At 51.2% G+C, this 25,969-nt stretch overlaps 9 protein-coding genes across 9 annotated transcripts; 5 read left to right on the forward strand and 4 right to left on the reverse strand.

Annotated features, from left to right (window-relative positions):
• On the reverse strand, window positions 1-1,138 carry PSV08DRAFT_273119 (uncharacterized protein). The gene is made up of 2 exons (XM_014221282.2): window positions 706-1,138; window positions 1-652 (listed from the first exon to the last, which is right to left on the reverse strand). The coding sequence occupies exons 1-2, from the start codon at window positions 773-775 to the stop codon at window positions 363-365; spliced, it is 360 nt and encodes a 119-aa protein (XP_014076757.1). The 5' UTR covers window positions 776-1,138; the 3' UTR covers window positions 1-362.
• Window positions 1,139-1,364: 226 nt separating this feature from the next.
• PSV08DRAFT_273139 (mediator complex, subunit Med18) lies at window positions 1,365-2,424 on the forward strand. The gene is made up of 2 exons (XM_014221283.1): window positions 1,365-1,873; window positions 1,927-2,424. The coding sequence occupies exons 1-2, from the start codon at window positions 1,407-1,409 to the stop codon at window positions 2,288-2,290; spliced, it is 831 nt and encodes a 276-aa protein (XP_014076758.1). The 5' UTR covers window positions 1,365-1,406; the 3' UTR covers window positions 2,291-2,424.
• Window positions 2,297-4,221, reverse strand: PSV08DRAFT_28877 (cytochrome P450). The gene is made up of 4 exons (XM_066092585.1): window positions 4,057-4,221; window positions 3,832-4,009; window positions 3,716-3,784; window positions 2,297-3,662 (listed from the first exon to the last, which is right to left on the reverse strand). The coding sequence occupies exons 1-4, from the start codon at window positions 4,171-4,173 to the stop codon at window positions 2,446-2,448; spliced, it is 1,581 nt and encodes a 526-aa protein (XP_065949532.1). The 5' UTR covers window positions 4,174-4,221; the 3' UTR covers window positions 2,297-2,445.
• Window positions 4,222-4,825: 604 nt separating this feature from the next.
• On the forward strand, window positions 4,826-8,307 carry PSV08DRAFT_217312 (uncharacterized protein; the record flags this gene model as incomplete). Its single annotated transcript, XM_014221285.1, is given in 5 exon segments — window positions 4,826-5,277; window positions 5,324-5,785; window positions 5,840-6,585; window positions 6,597-6,686; window positions 6,731-8,307. 5 exon segments carry the CDS (start codon window positions 4,826-4,828, stop codon window positions 8,305-8,307), a joined length of 3,327 nt encoding a protein of 1,108 aa, XP_014076760.1.
• A 249-nt stretch (window positions 8,308-8,556) lies between these two features.
• Window positions 8,557-10,079, reverse strand: PSV08DRAFT_348310 (isoprenoid synthase domain-containing protein; the record flags this gene model as incomplete). Its single annotated transcript, XM_014221287.2, has 9 exons — window positions 8,557-8,620; window positions 8,672-8,901; window positions 8,960-8,993; window positions 9,050-9,139; window positions 9,198-9,354; window positions 9,413-9,601; window positions 9,657-9,675; window positions 9,726-9,861; window positions 9,913-10,079. 9 exons carry the CDS (start codon window positions 10,077-10,079, stop codon window positions 8,557-8,559), a joined length of 1,086 nt encoding a protein of 361 aa, XP_014076762.2.
• Window positions 10,080-10,919: 840 nt separating this feature from the next.
• On the forward strand, window positions 10,920-13,090 carry PSV08DRAFT_217315 (cytochrome P450). The gene is made up of 5 exons (XM_014221288.1): window positions 10,920-11,312; window positions 11,364-12,145; window positions 12,199-12,458; window positions 12,514-12,745; window positions 12,815-13,090. The coding sequence occupies exons 1-5, from the start codon at window positions 11,020-11,022 to the stop codon at window positions 12,979-12,981; spliced, it is 1,734 nt and encodes a 577-aa protein (XP_014076763.1). The 5' UTR covers window positions 10,920-11,019; the 3' UTR covers window positions 12,982-13,090.
• Window positions 13,091-13,207: 117 nt separating this feature from the next.
• PSV08DRAFT_407786 (polynucleotide kinase 3 phosphatase-domain-containing protein) lies at window positions 13,208-15,549 on the forward strand (the record flags this gene model as incomplete). The annotated part of the gene is made up of 8 exons (XM_066093783.1): window positions 13,208-13,661; window positions 13,711-14,320; window positions 14,381-14,517; window positions 14,587-14,720; window positions 14,798-14,858; window positions 14,912-15,060; window positions 15,267-15,383; window positions 15,499-15,549. Exons 1-8 carry the CDS (start codon window positions 13,565-13,567, stop codon window positions 15,547-15,549), a joined length of 1,356 nt encoding a protein of 451 aa, XP_065949533.1. The 5' UTR covers window positions 13,208-13,564.
• Window positions 15,550-18,896: 3,347 nt separating this feature from the next.
• Window positions 18,897-20,540, forward strand: PSV08DRAFT_385780 (uncharacterized protein; the record flags this gene model as incomplete). Its single annotated transcript, XM_014221290.2, has 2 exons — window positions 18,897-19,233; window positions 19,285-20,540. The coding sequence occupies 2 exons, from the start codon at window positions 18,897-18,899 to the stop codon at window positions 20,520-20,522; spliced, it is 1,575 nt and encodes a 524-aa protein (XP_014076765.1). The 3' UTR covers window positions 20,523-20,540.
• Window positions 20,541-24,221: 3,681 nt separating this feature from the next.
• PSV08DRAFT_244529 (ankyrin repeat-containing domain protein) lies at window positions 24,222-25,214 on the reverse strand (the record flags this gene model as incomplete). Its single annotated transcript, XM_014221292.2, has 1 exon — window positions 24,222-25,214. One exon carries the CDS (start codon window positions 25,212-25,214, stop codon window positions 24,222-24,224), a length of 993 nt encoding a protein of 330 aa, XP_014076767.2.
• Between the last annotated feature and the right edge of the window lie 755 nt (window positions 25,215-25,969).

The raw sequence follows: 25,969 nt of genomic DNA on the forward strand, positions 1-25,969 counted from the left end.
TCAATTATCAATTGTTTATGCATTTCGTGTTGAATAAGTAATGAATGCCGTTCTTGTCACCATACAGTACCCATACAGTTCCAATACAGTCCCTAGCAACCCGCGAAAAGAGATTGTAAAAAAAAACCATGCCGTATCCCAAATGCCAGTATCCTCGAAATGTCCATCTCAATGGGTATTGAACCAAAGCAGCCATGTGCCCCTCACTTCTGTCGCGAAACCTCGTGTCTAGCTCTCATGCCGTGTCTCCTTGCCAGTTTTGATCCTCTCTGCCCCGCACTAGAGCGCGCAAACGTAAAACGTCAGTCCGTCTTAGCCCGTCCAGCCATTGCCTTGTCTTGGCGTCGTTATCTTTTGCCCATCTACGCAAACTGGCTGGCACCACCAGACTCGAGCAGCTCCATCTCGGCCTGGGTCCATGACAGGTTCTGGAAGCGGGCAGGCAGCTCGGAGCGATCAAAGTACAGGCCCTTTCCGGCCTCGACTGGACCAAGGTTCCTGCCAGCTGCACCGCCAATGTGACCACCGACAAGGCCGCTAGCGTTTGCGTTGAGCGGGCCGTGCTGCTGTGCCTTTTGTCGGTAGGCCTTGAATGATGAGGGAAGCTCCTTCATGTGAGAAGCTGGGTGCACGTGCGGGGTGTGGTCAATGTCTGCGACTCAACATTAGTTATGCGAAGCAGGGCCCGTCTGCTGTACAACATACGCGAAGGAGTGGTGCGCTTGCCCAAGAAGCGGATCATGGGCTGGCGAGCGAGTGCCCTGGTTGCGTTCATGGCGAAATGTATGTGGTGGTGGTACGGAGGGCAGACAGCGGTTCGGGTGGTATCAAGATGCAGAAATGAGCCGAAGTAGAGCCAGGCGGGCTGGGCGGAATTGGAGTCTCACGACGAGGCGCAACAGGTCGGTGGGACAGAAGGAGGCGTCAGGTGTTGAGGCAGAGGCAGAGGCAGAGGCAGGCGACGAGGTTGGTGGAGGGGAGCCGAGCAGGTTGAGTGAGAGCAGGACATAAATATTATTTCACGCGGGCGGGGACAGCGCTAAGGCCGAAGCCGCTCAGCGCCTTGCTGGTTGGCGTGGCTGGGGTTGTGTCTGCCCACGGTCGAACGAGCAGAAAGCAAAAGCTGGCGCTCGTCGCAACTGCCAGCCCGTCCCGCACGCCATGGGCGGACAAACAGGGCAGTCGTGGGAGTCGTTCTCGCACAGGCCGGCCATAGCTTCCTGCAGCCGCGCCGGCCAGCCCACGGCTGTCTTTTCTGTTCTCTGCAAGTGCGTCCCTCCCCACCAATCGAAACGCCGTACACGCCCGCCCGTCCTTATCGACCCCACGGCCTTTCTCCGCATCCTGACCACCGGGAATTGCATATTGATACTCGCTCCTCCGACGGCCGCTCCGCCCTTGCCACCATGCACGAGCTCAACCTCTACGGCCAGGTCACCTTTGCCCGCTATGAGCAGGTCCTGAACATACTCGCTGGCGTAGCGGCCATGCAGCCCCAGCGCATCTACGAGCGGCACATCATCTACAAGCCATTGCGCGAGCCTGAGGAGCCCGGCTCCAACTTGGGCCGCCGTGGAGGCACCCAGACGGTCGCCCAGAAACAGGCAAAGCATGCTGCCCCCGTCGTCCTGTACCACACCCAGCTGGTCCAGAAGTTGACCGAAGATGATTTTGCTCCTCAACAAGGCACACTGCCACAGGGCGGCACCCCGCTGTCTGCACATGTAGAGGATGGCGACGAGCCGGTGTGGTCGTTTGTTTTCAAGGATATACCAGACACTGGTGACAGAGGCGTCTCCATCCGCTTCACACACACCACTGACTTGCTGTCTGGCGATCCTCATGCCTATATGCTCGCCTCCGGGCCAAACCAGTTAGACTGCCTCTTACCGTGATGCTGGTGCCCCCCCTCTGACCAAAGCCCAGATTCGTCACCGAGTACTACGTCGAAGGATACCGTTTCGTTCACGGCAACGTCGTCATATTCCTGCACCGCATTCTCCATGAGCCCGGCGCTCGCAGCATCCAAAAGGCTCCCAAGGTCACACTCCCTACCTGGACTGGACTCCATCTCTTGGATCCAAGCGGAGCCTACGTACTCAATGCCACTGTCCATATTGAGGACTTTAACAACGCTGCCGTGCTAGAGGCAGGCGTCAACGAGCTCAAGAGGTTTCAGACACAAATGAAGGGTTGCGTCAACTTGTTCTTGCCCGATCGTCTTTCTCAAGACCCTCGCGTCAAGTACAAGCCTCCTCCAGCTCCTGCCACCCAAGCACGACCGCGTTGAGTCTTTGCATCATGCTGATGAATGGCAGGGCAAAGTGGATTGACATGTACATCGAGAAATATGGAGCACGTGATTGAATGTAATATGATTAGTCAGTTTAGAATGCTCGCGAGGAAAGAACGGATATCGCCTTGTGTCTTGTTTGCAATAGTAGTCTACGAACGCATATGTACACGGCACCCATCTCCCGAAGCAACCACCAACGTTAGAACCTGCTTTTCCTTTCCGGTTGCCACAATAGGTTCATCTTGTGGGACAGTCAAGAAAGGAAACTTTTGCACTAGTCTCGCTACAGTGTATCCCGCTTCTAGGAGGGCAAACTCTTGGCCTAGGCATACTCGAGGCCCGCCGTTGAAGGGCAAGTACCCATAACCTACATCGCGCAACAATTGTCCATCTTCCCACCTCTCAGGGCGGAACTCGTGGGCATCTTCCCCATAGATATCCGTGCGACGGTGCATGGCGTATACGCAATAACCGACGGCTTCACCTTTTCTCACTAATATCGGGGACTTTCCATCCGGGCCTCCTCCGACAGGCAGCGTTGTTGTCTTGAGTGCTGCACGGGAGTTAACCGGCACCGATGGGTAGAGACGAAGTACTTCTTTCAATACCAGGTCGAGGTATCTCATCTTCTTCAGATCCGCCCGAGTTGGCTGAGGCGCATGCTCTCCAAGGCCTACTACTTCCTCTATCTCTGTTCGTAACCTTTCCAAAACCTGAGGATGACGAGCCAATAAGCGCAAGGTCCAAGTGAGGCAGCACGCGGTAGTATCCCTTCCCGCAAGGAGGACATTGAGGCACTGATCACGGAGTTCCTTCTTGTTCCTGGTTTCTTGGATAAGAGCATCAATGAACACGTAATTCTTCGTGTCCTCGTCTTCCGTCTCTTTAGGCTTCGGCTTCTCAGCATCATCCAGTGCGTTCTGAATTGCATCGTCAACAAAGCGGTGTGAAGTCTTACAAGCCTGCCAGAACTCTGGAGTATTGGCAAGCCAGTACAAGTCTCCCAACCGGCCACGATGCGATAGGTAGTCCTGGCCTAAGTTGAAAGCCGCCGCAAATTCAGACTCTTTTCCAGCGATGTCGCTGCTTTGCAAAGAGCTCAGAGTCTTGCCAAAGAGAAGGAATGTTGTCGTATCAAAAGTCAAACGGAAGAACAGCGGCTGCAAGTCGACTACGCTATTGGGAGATATTTGATCGACGAGGCTTTCGACCGACTTCTTCATCTCCTCGAAATTCTGGTAGCGATTCGAAGTGAACTGAGGTCGCAGAAGAGCACGTGAATGTCTCCATGCTGCACCGTCCTGGGTGAAGATGCCGCTTCCCATCAATGGGGCAAAATGCTTAGGTCGGAGCCCAAGACTGAAATCTTTCACGAAAGTCAGCCTTTTCCGTCATCTCAAGGAAGCACGGCCTACGAACCCTCAAACTGTGTCGAAAGAATCTCTTCTATGTTGCGTGGCTCCACTGTGTTAATGCCGCGATTTCCAACTGTTCCTTGTCAGTGTCAATTGCATGACGGCGCCCGTGGAACCTACGCAACTGTTGCTCATGAGTAGGACCACTGGAGTCCACTACGTCCAAGAAAAATTGCAGGATAGTCTGGGATCTTGCGTGTTGCCCTGCTTTGAGGAGCAAATCCAAGCCTTGCGGCCATTTTGCTGCCCACCTCCGTGGTGCTTTGCATCCCATTTGCGCCGCATATTGATCTTCTTCCTCTTATATGTCAGTAGCACAACAAAAGTCTTCCTGAACACGCATACTTTACGTTGAATCTGGCGACGCCAGATCCTGTATCCCCAAAGGGGAAGAATAATGAAGAGTAAGGCTGCGAGCATAGAGGCTTTGTTGCCTGTAAAGTTAATGTTCAAGGTAATCATAGCTATAATTCCGTCTCCAGCCCAAAGATGGCAAAATCAAAAAGGAATCTCGTAGTTGCAGACTGCAGGCATGAGGACATCAAAGAGATACTTCTACGGTTGGCATTCCGCCCCCAGATTAAAGTGGGCGGCACAGTCGTTTCGCCTTCCCTAATCAGCACACAGGATCAAAAAGTGTGGCAGGCCGAGGGCCATGACCTGCGGGGCTGAACCTATCAACGGACCAGTCAGAATATTTTGGCTGATCCATCGCTAGCGTACTCGGTTACGGTTGGCCCGCGACGCGCCTTCGGCCTGCTGAGCCTATTCCAATGTTACATCCGTGTTTCTCGACCCTCCCTCGACGGTTACCGGCTGAATGCATAGCGATCCAAGGTCATGGAGGCACTCGCTCGCATGCATGCCTGTAAATGCAGCCGCCTTTTGCCTTCTTGATCAGCGCAATACCGCTCCTACGGCCGCCGACTGATCACCTTAGAAAACATTCTTCTGCTTCATCTTACACAGTGCTTGTCTATGCAGTGCAAACGTTCTGAATCTGTTTTCTGACGACATTTTACTACGTGGTCTATGTCGAAAATCTGCACAGCCTTCGCACGAGCAACCTCGCAAACATTTGTCGCCTGGCAACTGGCTCGAGACAGCGTGAAATATGGCTGATCCTATCTCATTGGTGGCTGCGGGTGTAGGAATCGGTGATGTTGCCTTTCGGCTCATCGATTACCTCAAAGACATCAAAGCAGCCGCTAAGACTATGGATGAAGACATTGAAGGATTGATCAACGAGGTCGAAGGTCTTCAGAAGGTTCATGGTCATCTCGAGAAAGAATATCTCAAGAGTATGACGAATGTCGACATGGGGGACGAAGAGAGGAGCCTTTGGACAAGCACAGGACAGACTCTCAAGAACGGGCAGAAGCTTACAAAGAAGCTTGAAGAATCGGTACAGTCCATCTACGGTGATCATAAGCTAGTTACTGGAAGGTTGGATGGTTGGGACAAAGCGCGTAAAAAAAGAAGCAAAGACAGCATGATCTCTGGACTTCGAGACCAGATCAATACATATCAGGGAGCCTTGCAAATGTTGCTTGGTTTCATTTCCATGTAAGTGGACCAGTCATCCCAACTGCTTCCATTGACCGATAGGCAGGCAGTCCACTCGCGAAAGTCGCAAGGATCAGAATGCCCAGCTCGACAAACTGGTAGTTGATTTCCAGGAATTGAAGAGTCGAATGGAGCAACAGGCGCAGCACACATCGTTACCCTTGTATGAAACTGTGACTACCACAACAGCCTATCGCGACTTCAATATGGAGTCCGTGTCAGTCGTGAACCAGCTCGGTATCGCAATTGATAACATTGCGCACAATCCAGCGTCCGACGCCTCGGTGACAAACGAACATTTTGATATTCCGAAGCCTGTCGATCCATTTTATACTGGTCGTGAAGACTACGCAAAACGCTTGCGCAGCTGGATGTTACCAAGTCTTTCTCGCAAGCAACGCGGTACATCAGCCATCAAGGCAGAGCAAAAGCGTTTCATTGTGTATGGGCTTGGAGGCGCGGGGAAGACCCAGTTCTGCTCCAAGTTTGCTGAAGACAATCGTCAATAGTTAGTCTAACATGGTTCCTAATCTATGCAACGCTGCTGATGGGTCACGTCTAGCTTCTGGGGAGTCTTTTGGGTAGATGGTAGCAGCCGGTCGCGGTTGAAACAGACCTTCTCTCAGAATGTGTCGAAGATTGGAAAAGTCGATCTCAACGAAAATGCTGCACTCCATTGGCTATCAAACCTAAGTCTTCCTTGGCTTCTTATCATCGACAATGCTGATGATCCTGACCTCAAGCTTGCGGATTATTTTCCACGAGGCAATCGAGGTCACGTTCTCGTCACAACCCGCGACCCCGGGAAGAAGATGTATGGTACTGCTGGTGATCGATTTTTTGAATTCCAAGGACTGAGTACCAGCGATGCAAGTAGCTTGCTACTGAAAGCAGCCGGTCAGTCGGAACCATGGGACACGGTCGTATCCGGCATTGCTTTAAAGATCACGAAAGCCCTTGGCTATCTTGCATTGGCAATCACGCATGCGGGCAGGGCCATCCGCGAAGAGTATTGTAAGCTGAGCGAGTATTTACATTACTATGAGCGCCAATGGGAAGCAACGAGACAAACCAGACTTCCAGTGAGAGACAAGGATGCCGCCGACGAGTTGAGTGTCTTCTCAACTTTCGAGTTGAACCGAGAAGCTATCGAGGACCGAGCAACAAGAGCATCTCGAGACGCCCTTCAGTTGCTTGATACATTTGCATTTCTTCACAACCAAGACATTAGATACGACTTTTTGCAAAGATCCATCGAGAATGCCAAGGTTGAACATAGGAAGGAAGTCGAGGATAGAATGAATGAACGTCGATCCAAGGCAGCCAAGCCCGCACCCGACTGGTCGACATGGTGCAAAGAAACCGCGTTCTTAGTCCTTACCTACCTCTACCAGAACCGAAGTCCGCCCGTTCTGCCCAATGTAGGTTACACCATCATTTGCTTCTTTGAAAGCATTCGCTAAACCGTTACAGGTCATCCGAGATGGACGTGATGAGAAGGCGATGAATGAAGATCGACTACGTCTAGCTTTACGGCAGTTGACTCAATTTTCACTCATAATAAAAGGTCACAACTCCGAAAGCTACTCTATGCACCCTCTTGTACACAAATGGGCGCGTGAGCGACCTGGTATGAGTATTGCAGCGCAAGGAGTTTGGGCCGAAGCAGCCGCAATGCTACTATCACACTGCATTCTGATCCCACCGCTTGGCAATACAGAAGAGGAGGAGGAAGTCCGGAAACATATCCTCCCCCACGTCGATCACGTACGCCAATGTCAGCAATCTATAGAGCAACGCATGAGGGACAAACGCATGGCACGGATGAAACCATGGCCGGTATTTGATGGCGGCTTTGACAGGGGCAAAGCTATAACATATGCTAAGTTCAGTCTGGTTTACATGCAGAATGGACGATGGGAGGAGGCCAAGCGACTACAAACTGCAGTAAAAGACTTCACGAGCCAAATCCTAGGCATGAAGCACCCTGTTACTCGTCGTGCCACTAGGCTACTGGCCATGACCCTATTCAACCTTGGCCAAAGTGAGGACTCAGCTAAGCTGGAGAAAGAAGTCTTGGACGCTTGTGTGCTTTTCTTAGGCGTCGATCATCAGGAGACGCTGGTAGCCAAATTCACTCTTGGAAAGGCGCTTTTCTTACAAGGCAAATTTAGTCAGGCCAAAATTCTCCAAGAAGAGGCGGTTGAGGGTCTCACTAGGCTGGTCGGCCTGGAACATGAAGATACTCTCGATGCAATTGACTGGCTTGGTCAGACTTTACTCATGTTCTACACCAAAGAGCATGTGACTCGTGCCCGTCAACTGTTTGTCACCGCATCAGAAGGAATGGAGAAGTTGCATGGAGATGAACATACACGTACACTCGAAGCGCGTGAGCACCTTTGCAGTTCTGCCATTAGGACGGGGGACAAAAACCATTTGGATGAAGCGCATGCCATGATGATAAAGATTCTGGAGATCAGAAAGGAAAAGCTTGGCAAGGAGCATGCTTACACACTACTTGCGATGGTAAACCTCGCTCTTGTAAAATGTGCGATGGGTATGCTTCATGAGGCAGAAGCACTTCTTCAATATGGCTTACCTATCGCTGCACGCAATCTAGGCGAAGGCCACATCGCCTATCTCTGGGGCCGTTATCACCTTGGCCGAGTTTGGGTGCTTCAGGAAAGATGGGCGGAGGCGGTAACCTACCTACTTGATGTTACTGAAAGACAGCGCTACACATTACAAGGAAGAGGCGAGTTTCATCCTGATAGAATTGGCGGCCTGATTGAGCTATCGACAGCATACAACGCGCTGGGAAAAGTCGAAGAATGCGAGAGGGTGACCGAGGAGGCTCTAGCTGCGTTAGCAAAGATATCTACAACTGAACATCCTGAGGCAAAGAGGTTAAAGGAAAACAGAGATATCTGGAGGCAGCGGAGAGCACAAAGCAAGGAGTGTCCGCCGCGCGCAGACTCAGCACATCACATCAAGGAGCGTGCCAAAACACTTTCTAGGTCAATATAAAATACTGTTTAAGGATCAGAATACATAGCTTTAATACTGTTAGTTCTAGCGACGTTGTTACCTAAAAAAAATACCCTCATGCTTATATCCTCTTCTATAGCGACGTTACAAAAGAGCCCACGTTCACCAAGTCCCTGTTACTGGCCAACTAACTACATACACACCTGCTACGCTGCCTATCATAACATATGTTACTATTGTATTTACGTTACAATAGGCTGCAACAGTTATAGACTTTAGTAGAGTCGTTTACAAAGATATTTTAACGGTCCCATCATGCTCAGCAACGACTCCGTATCGTGTAGTAGCAAGGCTATGATATGATTAGATCCAGTCAGTCCAAGTAGATTATAACATCACATACCTCCATGCCAGGTTACCAGTGCACATATATCTGCATCCTGTTACCAGTTTCTCTAAAGCCTCCACGATATCAGGGCGATCCTGATAGGCTCGATAGAGCCTCGCGGTGCAGATCTCGTATTCGGCCGAACATTGCGCAAGCAGATCCAGTGCTCGATCCAGTGCTCCTTGGAGACTGCCAGTCTCGGCGTAAAGTACGAATAGTATATTCGAGGACGACGCACCCGCGGCCTGAAGCACTCGTTAGCGTTGTGTAGCCAAGTTTACTAACTGTACGTGTGGACCTCACCAATTCCTTCTGCACAGAGAGCAGATCGTTCATACTGGCGTTTTATCAGCACTCTAGCCACTTGAGCATAAGAATAATTTGGCGACTGACATTGAGGTCACGCCATTGCCAGCCTCGTATACATCATCCAGTAACTTGGAATCTTGCACATCTGCAGGCAGTTGTACTTTGCATGCGTAACTGTCAATAATTAGCGGCTGGTGCTTTGACAGCAGAATATCTTCGATGATAGACTGACAGTAGTGCCGCTGTGGTAATCTTTACAGCGCTGGTAGCCATTCTCAAACGCCAATACTCTTCGAGAGTCGGCAAAGACTGATCAACACGAAGACCTTGCTCATATCCGACCATTTCCAGGTAGATGCGAATCTCCTTGGCAAGGTTGTGTCGTTCGTCTATGCATTGTCATAATTCAGCCAACATTCTGCTTGGCATTCCGAAGAGTTTGCTTACGCAGCGTCATGTCCTTACGAAGTCTTTGCCAAACATCCCGAGATGTTTCTAAAATTGGTCGAAAGGACGTGTTGACCTTCCTGTAAGGTGGCAGGTCTAACAACTCCCGTACGAAATGTATGATGTCCTCGCGGCATCTCTGGGCATGCTCGTAATCAGAGTTGAACTCTCCTTCTGCTTCATCAATCTCTGCTTTCCATTAGTTCATGCTGGTTCACGTGTGGAGCTTTGACATGTTGCTCACCATCATCCCAGATAAATAGCTGCAGACTGTCAGTTGATGTTATACAAGTAATGCAATGAAGGGTCGTACCCAAGCACATAGATCAGTACATGTCTCCATGCGCTCAAAGTCTGCATACGGCCACCATCCTGCGCCGAAGCGACCCAGATCTTGCGCTTCGACTTTACGCAGTCCTCGCCGCTTGCTCGGGATGCGCTCAATCATCCTACCACACAGTTAGCGTCAGTTGCCACGGCTGTATCCGATTGAAACGTACCCCTGAAATCGTTCTCGAAGATGCTTGCGGAGGCGCTGCATGTCTGGATTTAAATCCACTGGCCAGTCGTCTGCAGGCATGTATTGCCACAAATCAGGCAGTACAAGCGATTGGCCTTTGATCTCGGCAATGACATCGCGAGCGGTGGTATGAGTACTATGTGCCATGACTGAAGGTCTTTTAATTAATTGAAAGTAAAGTTACGAACTGGATAAGGCTCAATGAAGCAGATGCGCAAGCTGTATATACAACTAGCAAGTCCCTCTTGTAATTGTCGCTTGCATACTAATGCAGTCATTGCATTTCTCCATGAAGTACATTACCGTATTGAGCAGTATGGATTTGACTAACTTAGCGCCAATGAGTCCGCGGATGGTAGTGAATACCCAGGGGCGATAAGAATAACTCGTGAGCGGTTAGTCACAACGCATACTTTCTCGACAACATACTTGGGATACTTGGTATAATGCTGTTGGGAAAATGCAGCATCTAATCATCATATCAAAATATTCATCGCACAAATTTCAAACTGTTCTTGATAGTTTTTTTATTATTATTGCTGTATTACGGTTACATGTGTGCACGCTAATTGGCTGCGTAGTAGTAGTAGTAGTAGTAGTAGTAGTAGTAGTAGTAGTAGTAGTAGTAGTAGTACGTACTTGCCGTTCTTTAATTGTTTTCCCCTCGCTTGAAAGTCCTCTGTCGCCCCATTGCCCAATCAACTTCTGTTCCACAATCTTGTCGCCTACGAATCGAGAACTAGTTTTTAGCTTAGGCACTTTTGATTAGTCATTTTTTTGCTGCATGTTAGCCTTAGAGCTGCCTCTTATGGTAATACGTGAGATTCAAGCTATCGTTGATCTGCAGCTGATCATTGATTACACATCAACCGAACTCCTTCAAGCTGCAGTCATGCCAGAACCTTATCGTAGGATTGTCGATTCTGAATTGCATGTAGTTCAAGGGATATTTGCTGCATGACCACGGTACGTCCTGGCCATATATTCGGGCGTTCCAAGCGCCTCGATCTCGACAACAGTTTTATTAGCAGTACCATCGCGACCAGACAACCTTTTACTCACCTTCACATAAGGCAGATGATCTATCATGCCTATAAACTTTCTTCCATGGTGGCTTTTGGCGCCGGTAGCAATCATTGTAGTGACCTACTTGGTCTATCAAGCTGCCATGCCAACAACACTACCTGGCATTCCGTATAAGACGATCAGCGCGAGCAGACTACTTGGAGATCTACCGGATATGCTCAGTTATATGACCAGAACCAAACAGACCGTCTCGTTCTTCGCTAGTCACTGTGTCGAGTTGAATTCCCCGGTTACCCAGATATTCATCAGACCATTCCTCAGCAAACCTTGGGTAATCATCACAGATAGTCGCGAGTAGGTCAACTCGGTCAGCTATTTCCGCGCACTTATTGACATTGAGGACAGGGCACAAGACATTCTGACCCGCCGCACTCGCGAGTTTGATCGGGGCGAGATTTTTGGCCATCCATTTAGGATCGTGGTACCCCACGCGGGAGCTGGACACCGCACTACGAGCCACTGGCGAGAGAGTAGACGGCTGATGGCAGACACAATGTCTCCTAGTTTCCTGCGGAATGTGGCAGGTCCACACAACCACTCTGATGTGAGATCCGTTGTACAGCTGTGGAAAGCGAAGGGAGCTGCTGCTAAAGGCCGACCTTTCGACATAGCCTCGGACTTGGAGGAGGTTATGAATGATAGCATCTTCGCCGTTGCATTTGGTGTCTCGCGTGGTGGCATAGGCGCCAAATTGGAAGCACTATCCTACCCTCCTGTAAAAGAGATCGTACACGACCATGAAGTCATTGTCTTCCCAACAGCCAAACGTTCTGCAGTGTACGAAGACATTGGCAAAGTTTTGGGTAGCCCGGAGATTGCGCTGAAGTCTCCCTTTGGTGCGTGGCATCTTGCATTTGCACTAAAATTTTACCCAAAACTTCGACTAGCTGTCAAGCGCAAGGATCGCTTCATACAGCAGATGCTGGACGAGGCATGGGAAAAGTTCAACCGACCCACAAGCTCTGAGGCTGATGTCAAATCGGCAGCCGAGTTCTTGATTGCTCGTGAAGTTGCACAATCCAAGAAAAGTGGTAGGAAGGCGCAATATGACAGCCCAATGGTGAAGGACGAGCTCTTCCTTTTCCTGTTCGCTGGCTTCGACACAGGACCTACAACCGTAAAATGGGGTACTTCTTTTTCATCGTTGCAAGTATACGAATGTATGACTGACTATACGCAGGCTTTAAATTTTTAACTAGGTATCAAGAAGTCCAAGCTAAGCTAAGAAATGCTCTGCGTGAATCGTTGAAGGACGTTTGTGTGCAAGGTGAGCTGCCAACACTCGATGCTATACATAATACGAAGATACCTTATCTGGATGCATTTTTGGAGGAGATGACACGATCGTCTCATACCTCACTGTCGAATGGGCGAATCACTACACAGGATGTTGAAGTTCTGGGATATCATATCCCTAAAGGCATTGAAGTGTGGCTGATGGTAAATCGATACTCCTTTGCTATCTCCAATAACAGCTACTGACGCATGTCCACAGAATGTGGGACCAAGCCAAACTGCTCCCCCCTTCGACATCTCAGACAGCAGGCGCAGAAGCGGTAATGAATCAGAAGCACCGAAGTCGCCGTGGACTGAAACTTGGGATCCGCACAGCCTGGCTGAATTCATGCCTGAGAGGTGGCTTCGCACGAGTGAAGATGGTACTTCTGTGTTCGACCCACAAGCAGGTCCAAATCATGCTTTTGGGGTTGGTCCGAGAGGATGCTTTGGTAAGTAGCACTTCCAGACGTGGCAGTCAAACTTGTGGACATTATTACACTCGCTGAGATTCCAAAAAGGTCGAAAGCTCGCCATGCATACTATGAAGACACTCTTTGTGCTTGTGCTCTGGGAATTCGAGCTGCTACCGCTGCCTACCGAGTTAGACTCTTTTGCGCCGATAGACTTGCTCACACATCAACCACTGATGAACTATGTTCGTCTGCAATCACATCCACTAGGATAACGATGAGATTTTGGCGTTGAAAGATACGTGGAATATGAATATGACAGAGGTATGTGAAATTTAGCACGTGTAACTACAATTATGTACAAAATCAAAACATATTGGAAGTCATGCAGATAATTTCATATACGTTACGTTCTATGCAGAGGGATGGTCCAGGAAAAGGACTTGATTCGTTAATAGTATTGGTTCATTATTCATAGAATCAGTGTGCAATGAAGACATTACAAGGTGTTGTACTAGTTTAGAGATCTAGCACATGTAGAGGCTGTTACAGGTATCCCACTCTATGATGTCCAGCCCATAACCTTGCAGGCATAGAAATCTATTCGGCACTATATTTCACACTAGAGGTGACTTGACCTCTTTTCATATCACACCAAGCGCAAGGTTCAACTCATGCTACTGCTGGTTGATGTGGCATGCCCGTGACCTTCTCGGCACGTGATTTCGCGAACTCGTGTTTCGCGTCCGAAGGGCGGGTGCAAGTAACTAAGCCGAATATTTGGCCTTCAACACAACTCGCAGCAGTCAAGCACCACGACACCTATGCACCGCACTCGGTAACAAGACAAGACGCACCATGGATGCGAAATCGAGTTCATACAAGCGGGTAAACTCGAACAGCAAAACTGTGTCGCCGCCTGCAGCGAAGCGCCGGCAACAGTCCACTACCACCAGTGCGTCTGCCGCTGCCCCATACTGGCGTGATCTACTAACGTGGATCAGGCAAGGCCATCGCAAATTTCTTTACACCTGCATCAAAGAAAGAGCCGGAAAAAATGGTGTGGCGAGTGATCAAGGATAGCTTGCTTGTTGGGCGCTTTGGCGCAGCAGGAACTACAACCACGCAGGCAGCCACAGCAAGCAAGCGCAGAATAGCGGCGTTTGACCTCGACTCAACACTAATCAAGTCGGCTTCGGGAAAGACGTTCAGTCGCGATGCAAGCGACTGGAAATGGTGGGACAGTAGTGTGCCTGGAAGACTCAAGGACCTCCATGCCGATGGCTACCTCATTGCAATCATCAGCAACCAGGGCGGGATCAGCCTGAAGCCCGACCCCAAAACCGTCAAGTCCGATCAAAAGCGCCTCTCCGACTTCAAAACAAAGGTGACGGCAGTGCTCAGCCAGCTGGATCTTCCAATTTCAATATATGCAGCTACGAGCCGGGATCAGTACCGAAAGCCCAGGACGGGCATGTGGGAGGAACTATTGGAAGACCACGACCTCGAAACACCCGGGGCAGTCGACTTGGACGGATCGGTATTTGTTGGGGATGCCGGCGGTCGTCAGGCTGTGCCTGGGGGTGTTTTGAAGGACCACGCGTGTTCAGACAGGTCCGTTACTACCTGCCCCACGCCGAGCATTGCTAAATGTGGAGATTAACGGGCGTTCAGAGACTTTGCAGCTAACGTCGGCATACCGTTCCATACGCCAGAGGAGTACTTCCGGCACGAAGAGCCAAGACCGTTCATACGAACTTTTGATCCAACCGTTTTCGTAAAGGGGCGGGGTGGAGACTCAACATCTGCACGTAAGTTTGATATTATTGATCGTTGCACTTGTAATATGATGATCTAATTTTTGATCTTGATCTTACTAGTAGCGTTCACGAAAGCGGAATCGCCAGAGATTATCCTTTTCTGCGGCAGCCCCGGTGCTGGCAAATCCTCGTTCTATTGGAAGCATCTGCAACCGCTCGGATACGAACGAGTGAACCAAGATATTCTTAAAACTGTAGGTTGCTGACTGGCCATTGCTCTACACGAGCCGTGCGACATGTATGCATTTTTGAGTAACTTTGTTGGATTCAGCGCGAGAAGTGCGTCAAGTCAGCTACTGCGCTGATCGAAGAGGGTACGAGTGTGGTTATCGGTACGTCCACCCGGAACCCCAGACAAAGCCGTTTACGAGACTAACGGAACCAGATAACACCAATGCCGATCCAAACACTCGAGCCGTGTGGGTTGCATTAGCGCAGAAGCTCAAGGTACCTCTACGATGTGTGCTCTTTACAGCATCGCCTAAGCTGTGTGAGCACAACGACACGTTTCGAGCGTTGAACGTTGGGCCCGAAGTAAGTTGCATGGCGGCAATCCTTTCCGCCGCAGCTGGTGTGAACGACTTTTCCAGACTACTCGAGACTTGTGGAGGAACTATCCTAAAGAGGAAAGCTAATGCGTGTGCGCATGAAGAGTCCACCAGTGCTATGAATACCTTTTTTTTTTGCTGTCGAGAGTGTAGTCCAGAGAGGTATCCCTGCTGATGTTCATTTCCACATAGACGAACCGCGAATCTCGCACTATGCTACCCCACGTTGCCTTTAGTGGCTTCGCTTCACGATATCGCGAGCCCAAGCTGGCGGAAGGATTTGTAGACATTATCAAGGTTGATTTTCAGGTACGTCTGATTTCATCTCGATCAACATGGCATGGGCTTCCTAGTCTATAGCGAGGCAGCTGGGTCTTCGGCTATAGAAGAAGACAAGGCAAGGCTGACCAAGACATGGATGCAGTTTGAAGGTTCAGACGAGCAAGGAAGACTGTGGAGCAAATACTGGATCTGATTTGTTGATGGGAATTGTCAAAGCGAACACGACCGAACTGCTACCCCACTCTACCAATATTGGAGATTACGACGCTGGCAGAGGATGAAGAGATGTCAGCAAGTCGGATGCGTCATGATTGGACCAGAGCGAAAATAGAGCTCGAGTATGCTTGCTGAGGGGCCGACATGGATCCTGGCGCTCGTTCGCAGCATTAGTCTATATTCTATTTTCTTTTCTACGCCGTTTTCTTGGGGGAGAAAAAAAAAGAGCCCGTACGAAGAATGAAATTGGGTACTTTTTTTTGCCTAGTGACGTTTGCTTGTTTCCATGGTTCACGTCAATAGTTTGGAGGTAGTTATGGGATACCTTTTTTTTTTCTTTCCTTGTCGCACGCACAACGATGGGGCTCGAGGGGGCCCCGCGGGTTGAGTGGAGATGAGCATTGCGATGAGCCTGGTAATCATGCATGATATACATCATGTATGTGGTTTTGCTTGCACACCGATATCCCGAGTTTTGACAGGATTTGCGGTGGGCGTAGACAAGCGTTATCGATAGCAAAAGTACCCATGTTGTGTGGATTCAAAGGCGCGCAGGGCATCGGGGCTCAACATACCGGTGGATTATGCCACGTTAGGCCAAGGAACATATCCGGTCAACCCAACCGATCAGCGCCACTAGAGGGGTCTGGACATGGACGCTCGGACAGGCATTCGGAGTGTTTGCGTGCTTTTTTTCCCACTACTTTGCATTTTTTGTCATCAATCAAGGAAAAATACTATGTGCTGTAAGTATATGTATGCAGCGTATTGCATATGAGGAGGCCAAAGGAGCAGTGCGAGGGCGACACGTGGTCGAGTCTGTCCTGACGTAAGCCACTTTCGATAATTGCAAAGAAATTTCCGGGATCCTCTTGTGCAATATACTACAGTGCGAGGGCAGGCGAGTAGGAGAGAGAGGCCGTTAAGCCATGCACGCTGAGCGTTGAGCAGGAGTGGATGGGTTTGGCGCAAACGGTATTGTCCCGCCCGCGTCTGCATGCTCTCCGTGCCGTCTGGTCTGGCCAGCGACCAGGCAAGAGAAAAGACCATCAAGCGAGCGGGGCGGCTGCCGACTTCAGACCGGGACCGAGACTACGCGCACTTGTTTTCGCCCTTGTCGTCATGATGCGAGGACCCAGGAGCCTGTCACCGTGTTGCCGGCATAACACAAGAGGAATAGCGATTGCAAGCTCCATATTTCCGTAAACTTCTTCTCTTTCATCTGTTGGGAGTTGTGGGCTACTTGAACGCGGCAGGGACAAACTAGGCCCGTGCAAAATTTTTTTCCCACTTCCCTTGGGACAAAACCTTGTACTAGAGTAAGTAGTGAGCGGTATCCGGGGTACGGACAAGGGCAAGGCGAAAAGGTTGATGACGTTGCCGAAAGCTTGGAAAGAAGCGCACACACCGGGGAACCATAGCCTGGGGGGGGGGGGGTAAGGGGAGGAAATGCTGGCGGTGAGGTATGAGGCTTGCAAGCACGCACGCGCGAACAAGGGGCGGTTGAAAGCAAGGCGCCGGGGAGCAGGAAAAGATGCTTAGCGCGACAGGGGGTTTGCGCCAATCACGAGTGGGTCAACGGTCTAGCGCGCAGGAAAAAGGTGTCCGATTTGGCGTAGAAGCATGGTCGGATGCTGGTTTTTTCTCCCGCTGGGCTCCAAGGCTGTCCCCAACCTCTCCTGGTGTCCCTGTAGGGCGGCTTTGTGACTTTGTCAGGTACAGACCGCCCACAGCGTGTGATTGCGAGGCTTGTATCGTATCGTGGTCAATGACAAGCGACTAGTTGACTCGTGAGATGGGATAAGGATAAGGGACGCTGTTTTGAAACACGAGGGCGAGTGTTGTGAGAGGGGTGCGATAACTTTGTTTTGTGAGAAGATGGCGAGGCTCAGACGGCAGTTCAATGTTTGTTTGTTAGCACTCGGCAACCCAGGACGCCTTGGTACGCTTCAGGAGTGGGCCAATCAACGCGTGGATGCGAGACGGGACAGATGGGAGGAAGAAAAGAAAAAAGAAAGCAGGGGTGGGGGTAGAAAAGATGAAGACGTGTGTGTGTGAGTGGATGTCATCATGGCTGCAGAGACGGCAAAGGGAGGAGCCAGCGCAAGTGGCAGGGCGGCAAAAGCAAAAGCAAAAGCACAAGCAGTTGCAGCATGGGGGTTGGCAAAGGCTCCTGTGGTCTAGTGCAAGCAGGCGAGCGTGGGTGCGCTGCCCCGATAGACGAGTCTGTCAAGTGGCCGCCATGGCTGTGCTCCCGGCGGTCGAGTGGTAGACGGCGGATGACAAGCACGGTGTTGCACGGCACCAGCGCAAGTGCTTTTAGATGGCAGCACACACACAGACACAGCACAGGACAGCACAGGTTGCAGGGTGTGGCCTGGGCATGTGCATGTGCCCAAGCCCAGAGGCTCAGGGCGAGGAGGTGTGCTGGAGCGGATGTTCCTGCATGTCTTACTCAGAAGCTTGGCTGGGAGGAGAAGGTTGAGAGCTGAGGGCGGTGCCTGGGGCCAGGGGATGCTTGAAGCAACCGGCCATGCAGGTCGAGTGGCCGCCCTGGTCGTCGAAACCGGCCTGGCTTTCACAGCTGCCGGCGCCGGCTAACCCGACCCTCTCTAGCCCGTCTTCGGGGCGACGGTTTCTCGCTGGCCTTGGCGCGCGCAGTGCTGTGAAGGTGCAAGTGCAGGCAAGGAAGTGAAAGGAGCCTGCACGGGGCGTCACTGCCGCCTGTATATCCCCATCCCACGCCTGCCACCATTGCCCATTGCCCGTTGCCCGCTGCCCGTCTCCCCTCGCCCTCCTGTTCGTCCACGCCACACGCTGCCAACTAGTACTCAACCACCACCGCCATCCCCATCGCCTCACAGTGCATACACACACCGGTCCGCATCCTCCCAGCCCCCATCCGCTGGCTGCCCCGTCGATTGTTGCTGCATCGAGCATCGCCTCTGCACCTCGGTACGTACGCTGGACCTATCCCAGCCCTGCGCCCTCACGTGCTGTCCGCTTTGGGCGCCGCTTGCCTGCCCGCACGCGCTGACTTTGTCGCTGCAGCATCACCACCCCTACGCTGTACATACGTGGTCGGCTTCGTGGCACCCTCCCGCGCTCTCTCCAAACACTGCTCGACCGCCTCTCCACCACCCCCCCCTCAGCCCCAAGTCTGCCCATCGACTGCGTTGTGCTGGCCGCCCTCTGCCTGCGCACAGTCTCGGTCGCTTGTCTCTTTAAGCTGGGGATGGGATCCCAGCATCCGGCGCGCAAATTCCACATCACGCCCCGACCGCCAACCCAAACTGCCGCTCCTACCACCATCCTCCCACCGCCATGCACGACCTTAAGCCGCTCGTCTTCCCTCACATGCCCGCCCTTCGCAAAGCTTCAAAGGGCTCGTTAATCATGTACGAGGATCCAACTCTGTCCGTTTGTTCCAATGCAGACTCTGGCTTCTACTCTGCATCCGAGTGCTCCACGCCGCCCACGCCAAGCCAGTACATCCGTGGTCACTTCCGCTTTCCCAGCTCCGCTTCGTCATTGTCGTCGAGCCCGCCAACCTACGACCCGGCCGACGCCCCCAATGGCTCGGGAAAGCTGCCCAAACTGACCGAGGAACCCTTTGAGCGCGAGTACGACTTTGTTGACCACGACGTCTACCGCTGCTCTTGTGAGTTTGACCTGCAAACGTGTTGCCTTTGCGGCGCTGATCCAAACTCAGGCGACACCCAAGGTTCCTATGGTCATGCACAGCACTGCAGGATATCTAGGGCATACGACCCCCAGGACGAGTACTTCACCACTGCCGACTGTGGACTACAATCGGCAAAGCGAAGACGGTCATTGGAAGCCTCTGCCCACAGCATTGCTGGCAAGATTGAGAGGCGCTTCCCTTCGCTGTCGCGCAGAGTGCGCGACCGCACCTCCAACCTCAGCAGGGTATCGCGCAGCACAACGCCCTCACGAGTGCCCTCGACACGCTCCTCGTCGCTCGCTGGCTCCCTCTACCAGGCGTCGACTGTCGATCTCGCAACCGAATACTCGCCCCCCACCTCCAACCCTGCTTTGATCAGCAGAGAGCAAGTAAACGACGATGTTCCTACGCCACTTGCCATTGACGTGGACAGGGCCAATGCCATGGACATTGACTTTGATCCCGACGAGGTGGAACGAGAGCGATATGCCGCTACGCCACTCTTACCGCCCATGCTGGTACACTCTCGGACCGAAGACGTGCCGGCTTCGTCGCCTTTGCAGTCACCAGCAGTTGCTGACGCGAGTCAGTCAGTCGGTCTGGCTTATGCTCCCACCCCTCCAACGCGCACCTACCCTACACCCCCTCTGTCCTCGAAGCCCTCCTACGCCTCCATGCGAGGACCAAACGCAGGATTTGCCGTGGCATCGGCCGATATCCCTCCCCTAATGCTCGCCAGCCCTGACGACAGATGGGCCAATATCTTGGGCCACGCCAACTTCACCATTCTCCCCGAGCCATACATTCCAGAAGTGTGCGACTCTGCGTCTATCGAAGAGCATCTGGCCGAGTGGGCCCAAGCGCGGCGCAACTATGCAAAGCACCAAGTACGCACCGCTGAGCATTATGGAGTGACATCGAAGCACTATCTTCTCACCGAACAAAAATGGGCTGAGATTGACGCCGAATGGAAGAGGAACCATGATATGGCCAAGGCGCATGCGGCTGCCCTTGGCGAAGAGCTTGCGCCATACTCTCCCACGGAGCCAGGACCCCTCAGTAAGATGCCTACGCTCCACGACCCGAAGAGCGAGGGTAAATTCCCCAATCTCGGTGACGAGGACATTGTCGGCCCCATGCAACAAGCCGCCGCACTAATTCCGGTCAACCCTTCACGTAAGCGCGCATTCTTCAGGTTCCTCAGCCCCCTGCGCTTCCCTAGTTCGTTCCTAGGCCGTTCCTCAAACGGCACCCGAGCATATTAGAACGATAATGCGACAGAGGACAACCACCCTCTCTGTCGTCATCGCATGCGACCAACTTTTCTGCTTGGTCGCGTTCGACTGTACATTACTGGCCCTCTTTGCCCAACGACAGGTGCAAAGAGGGCTGCTTTACGAAAGTACGAGTGAATGACCCAAAACATATTTGGCGCTTTTTATTTTGCGCCACGACGACACGACTCATCAGAGCGACGAATTTCCTTTGTTTAAATCATTATTAGAGGCGTACTGCGCTCGCTCCCCCCCTTCAATGGGGCGGTTTTTTGTGTTTGTTTGTTGGGCGGTTTGGGAAAAAAAAAAGCGATGCATGCGTCTGCATTGGGCGAAAAGCGAGCATCGTCATCACGCTGTGGGCTCCACGCAGCGATGGCTCTTCAGCTAATCTCATTGTTCATCTAATTGTTTTCTCCTGTGCTCACCTGCGGAGCACAATTGCTGTCTGTTTCGGCGGCTACACCTTTGACTCGTCCCTGTCCGGGGGGACTCGAGAGGGCAAGCGCAGTCGCGGGTCTTTGTTACCCTTTTTGGTTGGAGGGAAAAAGTAATGGGGACTTGTTGGGCACATACATTCCAATCAGTATTGATAAGTTCTAATAGACCCATTGGGGGAAGCGCGGATTTTGTTGTTGTACAACTGTTTTTGAACTGGGATGTTTTATTGGCATGTAGTACAGCGCTTGTGTGGAAGTTGGCGAGTCCCTCTCTTTTCTCGAGGACAAAGCCCCGAAGCGCCAAATGAAACTTGGTATCCACGTACACACGGACCCCGACCCGACAGCTTTTTGCCTGCATCGTGACTACACGTCGTTCCCTAATCGACTGGCTGTGATGCGTCGTCCTTGAGTATTTGTTGAGCAAACAGTTGGACGAGGGGAGGGGGGGGGGGGGGGGGGGCAGGCAAGAGCGCTTGCCGGCAGCTTCTCATTGCACCATCTGCACACATGATGGCCACGCCCACATGTCCGCCCTCTCTTTCTCTCTCTCTCTCTCTTTCTACGGGCCCTGCGCACATTGCTATCTTTCTGTCTTTCTGTCTCTCTCTCTCTCTCTCTCTCTCTCTCTCTCTCTCTCTATCTTTCTGCCTTACCATGTACCCTCTCCCACCACTAATCACACACCACCGTGTTCCCCTTGGTTCGTACAAAAGGAGAGAGAAAAAAAACAAGCTTTCACAACCCAACGTAGTAATGTGAGCCCAACCCCAATCGGCCTGCAAATGCACACACAAACACACATGACGAACGGACGCTACATGCCACCTCCCTTACTTGCACTCAATGTATCCCACACTCACATGCTCGCAACGAAAACACACACACACACATGTTCCATGTCAAGCCGGCGGCCCTCCCCAAAAAAGGGGTTGTGTGCTTTTGCACACGACACTTGTTAAATGCATCTCTGTACTAAAGCGAAAATACCTTGCTCCTCCTCCTCCTCAGCCCACTTGGCCCACGTCTCGTGTCTCAAGCTGCTACTGCTGCTGTCTGCGTGGCACTTTGTATATCCTGTCAGTTCCGCTAGGTCTAGCCCGACCCTTACAACACCGTGCATGGTAACCCTGGCTCTCGTTTTTTCTTGTCTCTGATGGCTACGTATCACGACCGGCGGTGGTGGTGTTGGTGGGGAGAGAGGGGGAGAGAGGGCAAGGATACTGTACTGTAAGAGGCTGCATGTGTGCGACGATAGATGGGTAGTGCAAACATGGGGAAGCCGAAGCGATGGTGGTGGGTGGGTCTCTTTTTTTTTGGTCTTACGTATGATGATGGTGGCGTCTTGAGGGTGGGTTTGATGACGGGCGCGGAGGACATGTGGTAGGTAGGTAGGTAGGTAGGGGATTAGATGGTCGTGTTGGGGGGTGGGGGAGACACTGCTGCATGTGTGTATCGTTGTGTGGATGTATGTGGATGTTGCAAGGAAGGGATGGGAGGTTTGGTGGTGACGTGAGTGCAGCATTTGACTGAGTGGTGAGTGTGTTTCTTCCCTTGCCATCTGACAGCTGCAACCAACTGTCTGCCCTTGCCCTGCTTGCGTTGCGATACCTCAAAAGGTGATATCCTGGGTTACGTAGTCTCAACTGTGGTGGGATTGTTTTCGATCCGAGATGAAGGGCCTATATGCAGGTCTGATGACGAACAGCTCTTTGTAGCGACATTTACCTGAGACATTTGTTGCATACGTATACGCATGCGCCCATGAATGTGGGAAAAGACATGAGTCTCGGGACTTTGTGCATGTCGAAGTCATGTCTGTCATTCTATCTTTGGGCGGGGCTGGAGGCGAGCTGCATGTCTGGGCATGCATGCAATGCATACTAGACTTAGGTGCATGGTGGCAAAAAAGAAGACAAGAGAGGGGGAGGTGCAGTTTCGTATTTATGTAAGATTGCGTTGTCGTTTGATATTTTTTTCGTGTGAGGATATAGAAAGCAGCAGTGATGGATGGGAGTGTTTGCTAAAAGCTTACACTGCTTTCCCCCCCAACACTATCTTTTTTTTTTTTGCTCACTGCACCTTAAACGTGACAAGCAACACAAATGTGGTTGAACAAAGAGCCCCTCTCCCTCATGCACTAAGCTGCAGTTAAAAAAACGACCAAGCTACGGCTCGTGCCGCATCGCATGGCATGGCAGCGCATTGCATTGCATTCTCACCCGCAGCCGTAGCTGTAGCCGTAGTAACAAGTTTAGCCCTTTCGGCCCCAACAGATCGTGTCTTGAACTCTGCTTCTGACACGCACACAACCGAAGCAGTATCGCTTTGTCTAGTCACATACTCCGTCCCATCTCCATCTGACACCTGCCCATTCACCCCGCCTTGCCACCCTCCTCCATGCCACATTCCAATACTCAACCGCCTGCAAGAAGCGCATGCCACGTCGCTGTTGGCAAAGCTTCCTTTCTGCAAAGTAGTCTAAAAACAGAGTGAGGAGCTGGGAGCGTTGTACGTCATGGTCATCAGCATCTTCTGCGTGTTTTGCCTCTTTCTTCTTTCTCACTCTGACTTCGCTTATGCTTCTGGAAAACACAACATTCAGCCCTTTTCTTACATAGCTAAACCCACATACGCTGCGTACTATACATCCCCTCTCTAGCGCACTGCACTACCAACCCACGTAGTGTAAGCACTCTACCTCTCATCCCCCTCCCGCTCTCCCCCGCTATGTACCCTATGTCGGTTCCAGCGCCCTGGAATCCGGTCCTGGGCTTTTTCTTGCTTCGCACATACAGGAACATGCATGCAAAGGCCACCTTTTGTTTTTTTTGCCGATCTGATTTCTAGGCGCTTGTAAATGTCATGCTTTTGAGCTTTTCCCCACTCTGCTTCCTGCACGCGCGGACAGTGCAGGTGGGAGGTTTGTGGATGCGCGTATGTTTGGTGGGTGGATGCTGTGTGACGTTGCTGAAACTTGTTGGCTTGGGGAAGAGAAAAGGGGGGACATGGAGATTGTGTACGGGGTATTGTAAAGAGGTTCTGTCGGGCGAGGGAAAGGAAGGACGTGTTGAAGTTGTAGAGTTAATTGAGTGAAGATGAGGGAAGAGTAGAGATTCATTTCTTTCGAAAGTGTTGATGATAATAGCACTTTCATTGAGATGGTGATATACTACGCAGTCACACTTACTAAAAGCAAAAGAAATCACTCTAATCAGCTATAGAAAGTTTCATAGCATAATCCTGCTTCTTATCCCGGTCGCTCATCTTCCATATCAACCAGCGAACTCACCTTTACGTCAGAATTCAGTGGAACCACCTTCTCAAGAAGCCGCTCCAAAGCTGCTCGCTTCTGAGCTAGACTATACCCATCCAAATTCCTATCCTGACGCTTATCGAACCAGTACCGTAAATGGGTAGCATTGTATTCCACAGGTGCAATGCCAGACCGCGATATCACACCCATCACCCTCACCGTTCCATATAGTACTGCGCCCGATACTACATTTATCTCTTGTCCGTAACAATCGATCCACGATACCATTGTGTCCGCCTGACAGAGGAGCTCCACGGTATTGTCGAAGCCATTGATAATCGCTCGCCCTACCGGCGGATAATTACCGATACCCAAAATATTCATATTGGCACCGCATCTGATGAGCGCTTCAACGCTTACATGTGACCCCAAATCCACAGCGCGATACAAAGGCGTGAAACCTGTGTTGTCACGCGTCTCGAGATCCGCGCCATGGGCACACAGACACGAAATGATATCCCCGACCTCGCAGTTGTTGATAAAGTAAACGACGCTGTGAATGGGGAAGATTCCATCATTATCAGCAGTTTGGGCGTCAGCTCCAGCCTCTAAGAGCGCCTTGATGCATCCCAGCGAGCCGCCTTCAACAGCATAGTGCAGCGCAGTTCGGCCTGATGAGTCCCTTGCTTCGACTTTAGCGCCGCGCAAGAGCAGTATGTTGGCATGAGTGGAATTGCTAAGGCGAGATGCCCACATTAGAGGTGTTGCGCCTAACCAGTCTCGATTCTCGATTCGTAAAGGGCCGAGATCGATTTGCAATTCGAGATCCCCAGTGGATAATCCGCCTGTTATTTGATGGAGGGAGCTGAGATGGAGATCATAAGAATCTTCTGAGCCGATGAGGTCGTGTAGTTTAGCCACACCAGCATCATTGTTGCGGTTTAATAGGATATGAACCCATGCTGCGTCGGATGCTGATCTATGCATCTTTGTTAGTTAACCATCGTACGAATCCAAGGCCGGTAGCTCCCTTTACCTTCCCGACCTATCTTTAAAGTTACAGTCTGCTCCCATGGCTGTGAGTAAGGAGCAGCTTTCGAGTTCCCAGAGATACCCCGCTAACTGTGTTGGTTATTGGTGAGCGACGTTCATTATTGTCAAAGACTACTATTCAATCCCCTTTACTTGCAAAATATACCATCCATTTAGATCAATGTCGTACGGTGAAATCATCCGATTCTTCAAAAGAACCTTGATTGTGTCTATATTTCCTTGACGAACATGCCACCAAACAGGGCCATCGTAAGATATCTCCCTCGGCACTTTGACTACCTATGAAGAGTTTTTACCTTTGAGATTACTCCATGTGGAGAAGACGAGGGCGGTGTGCAGCATCCAGGTAGGGAAGTAGTATGTTATTCTAGAAGATGATGATGGGTGAGATCGCAAGCAAGATGGAACATTGCAGGGTCGAACGTCCAGCGGGGGCGTGCTTGTAGAAGAGTAGAATATCGTGCCGATAGTTGCTGAAAGCCATTTTGGAGTCTGATATTGGCTTTAGACGTGGCATTGGCAATTGCAAATCCATTCACATGGTTTCGTAGGCAGGTTAGTTGTTATGCGAAGTTGAGTCGATGGTGCATTGCCGTTGTCGTACATTGACTGTACTAGAATGGATCTCATATTCTCCTGTGGACATTGGTAGGGTTTCAATCGATTTTCTCCATGAATGCTGACTGATT

Source organism: Bipolaris maydis (genome assembly GCF_028858645.1).
Source record: "Bipolaris maydis strain C4 unplaced genomic scaffold PSV08scaffold_3, whole genome shotgun sequence".
NCBI lineage: Eukaryota > Fungi > Ascomycota > Dothideomycetes > Pleosporales > Pleosporaceae > Bipolaris > Bipolaris maydis.

What these genes read in the sequence shown, in the direction of transcription:
- PSV08DRAFT_273139 (XM_014221283.1), top strand. Translation starts at nt 1,407, where the DNA reads ATGCACGAGCTCAACCTCTACGGCCAGGTCACCTTTGCCCGCTATGAG. An exon ending in CTCGCCTCCGGGCCAAACCA is followed by an intron (nt 1,874 to 1,926) that starts GTTAGACTGCCT and finishes ACCAAAGCCCAG; the next exon opens with ATTCGTCACCGAGTACTACG.
- PSV08DRAFT_28877 (XM_066092585.1), bottom strand. Translation starts at nt 4,173, where the DNA reads ATGATTACCTTGAACATTAACTTTACAGGCAACAAAGCCTCTATGCTC. An exon ending in GTCGCCAGATTCAACGTAAA is followed by an intron (nt 4,010 to 4,056) that starts GTATGCGTGTTC and finishes GACATATAAGAG; the next exon opens with GAAGAAGATCAATATGCGGC. An exon ending in TCTTTCGACACAGTTTGAGG is followed by an intron (nt 3,663 to 3,715) that starts GTTCGTAGGCCG and finishes CTTTCGTGAAAG; the next exon opens with ATTTCAGTCTTGGGCTCCGA.
- PSV08DRAFT_217315 (XM_014221288.1), top strand. Translation starts at nt 11,020, where the DNA reads ATGCCTATAAACTTTCTTCCATGGTGGCTTTTGGCGCCGGTAGCAATC. An exon ending in ATCATCACAGATAGTCGCGA is followed by an intron (nt 11,313 to 11,363) that starts GTAGGTCAACTC and finishes CATTGAGGACAG; the next exon opens with GGCACAAGACATTCTGACCC. An exon ending in GCATTGAAGTGTGGCTGATG is followed by an intron (nt 12,459 to 12,513) that starts GTAAATCGATAC and finishes GCATGTCCACAG; the next exon opens with AATGTGGGACCAAGCCAAAC.
- PSV08DRAFT_273119 (XM_014221282.2), bottom strand. Translation starts at nt 775, where the DNA reads ATGAACGCAACCAGGGCACTCGCTCGCCAGCCCATGATCCGCTTCTTG. An exon ending in CAAGCGCACCACTCCTTCGC is followed by an intron (nt 653 to 705) that starts GTATGTTGTACA and finishes GTTGAGTCGCAG; the next exon opens with ACATTGACCACACCCCGCAC.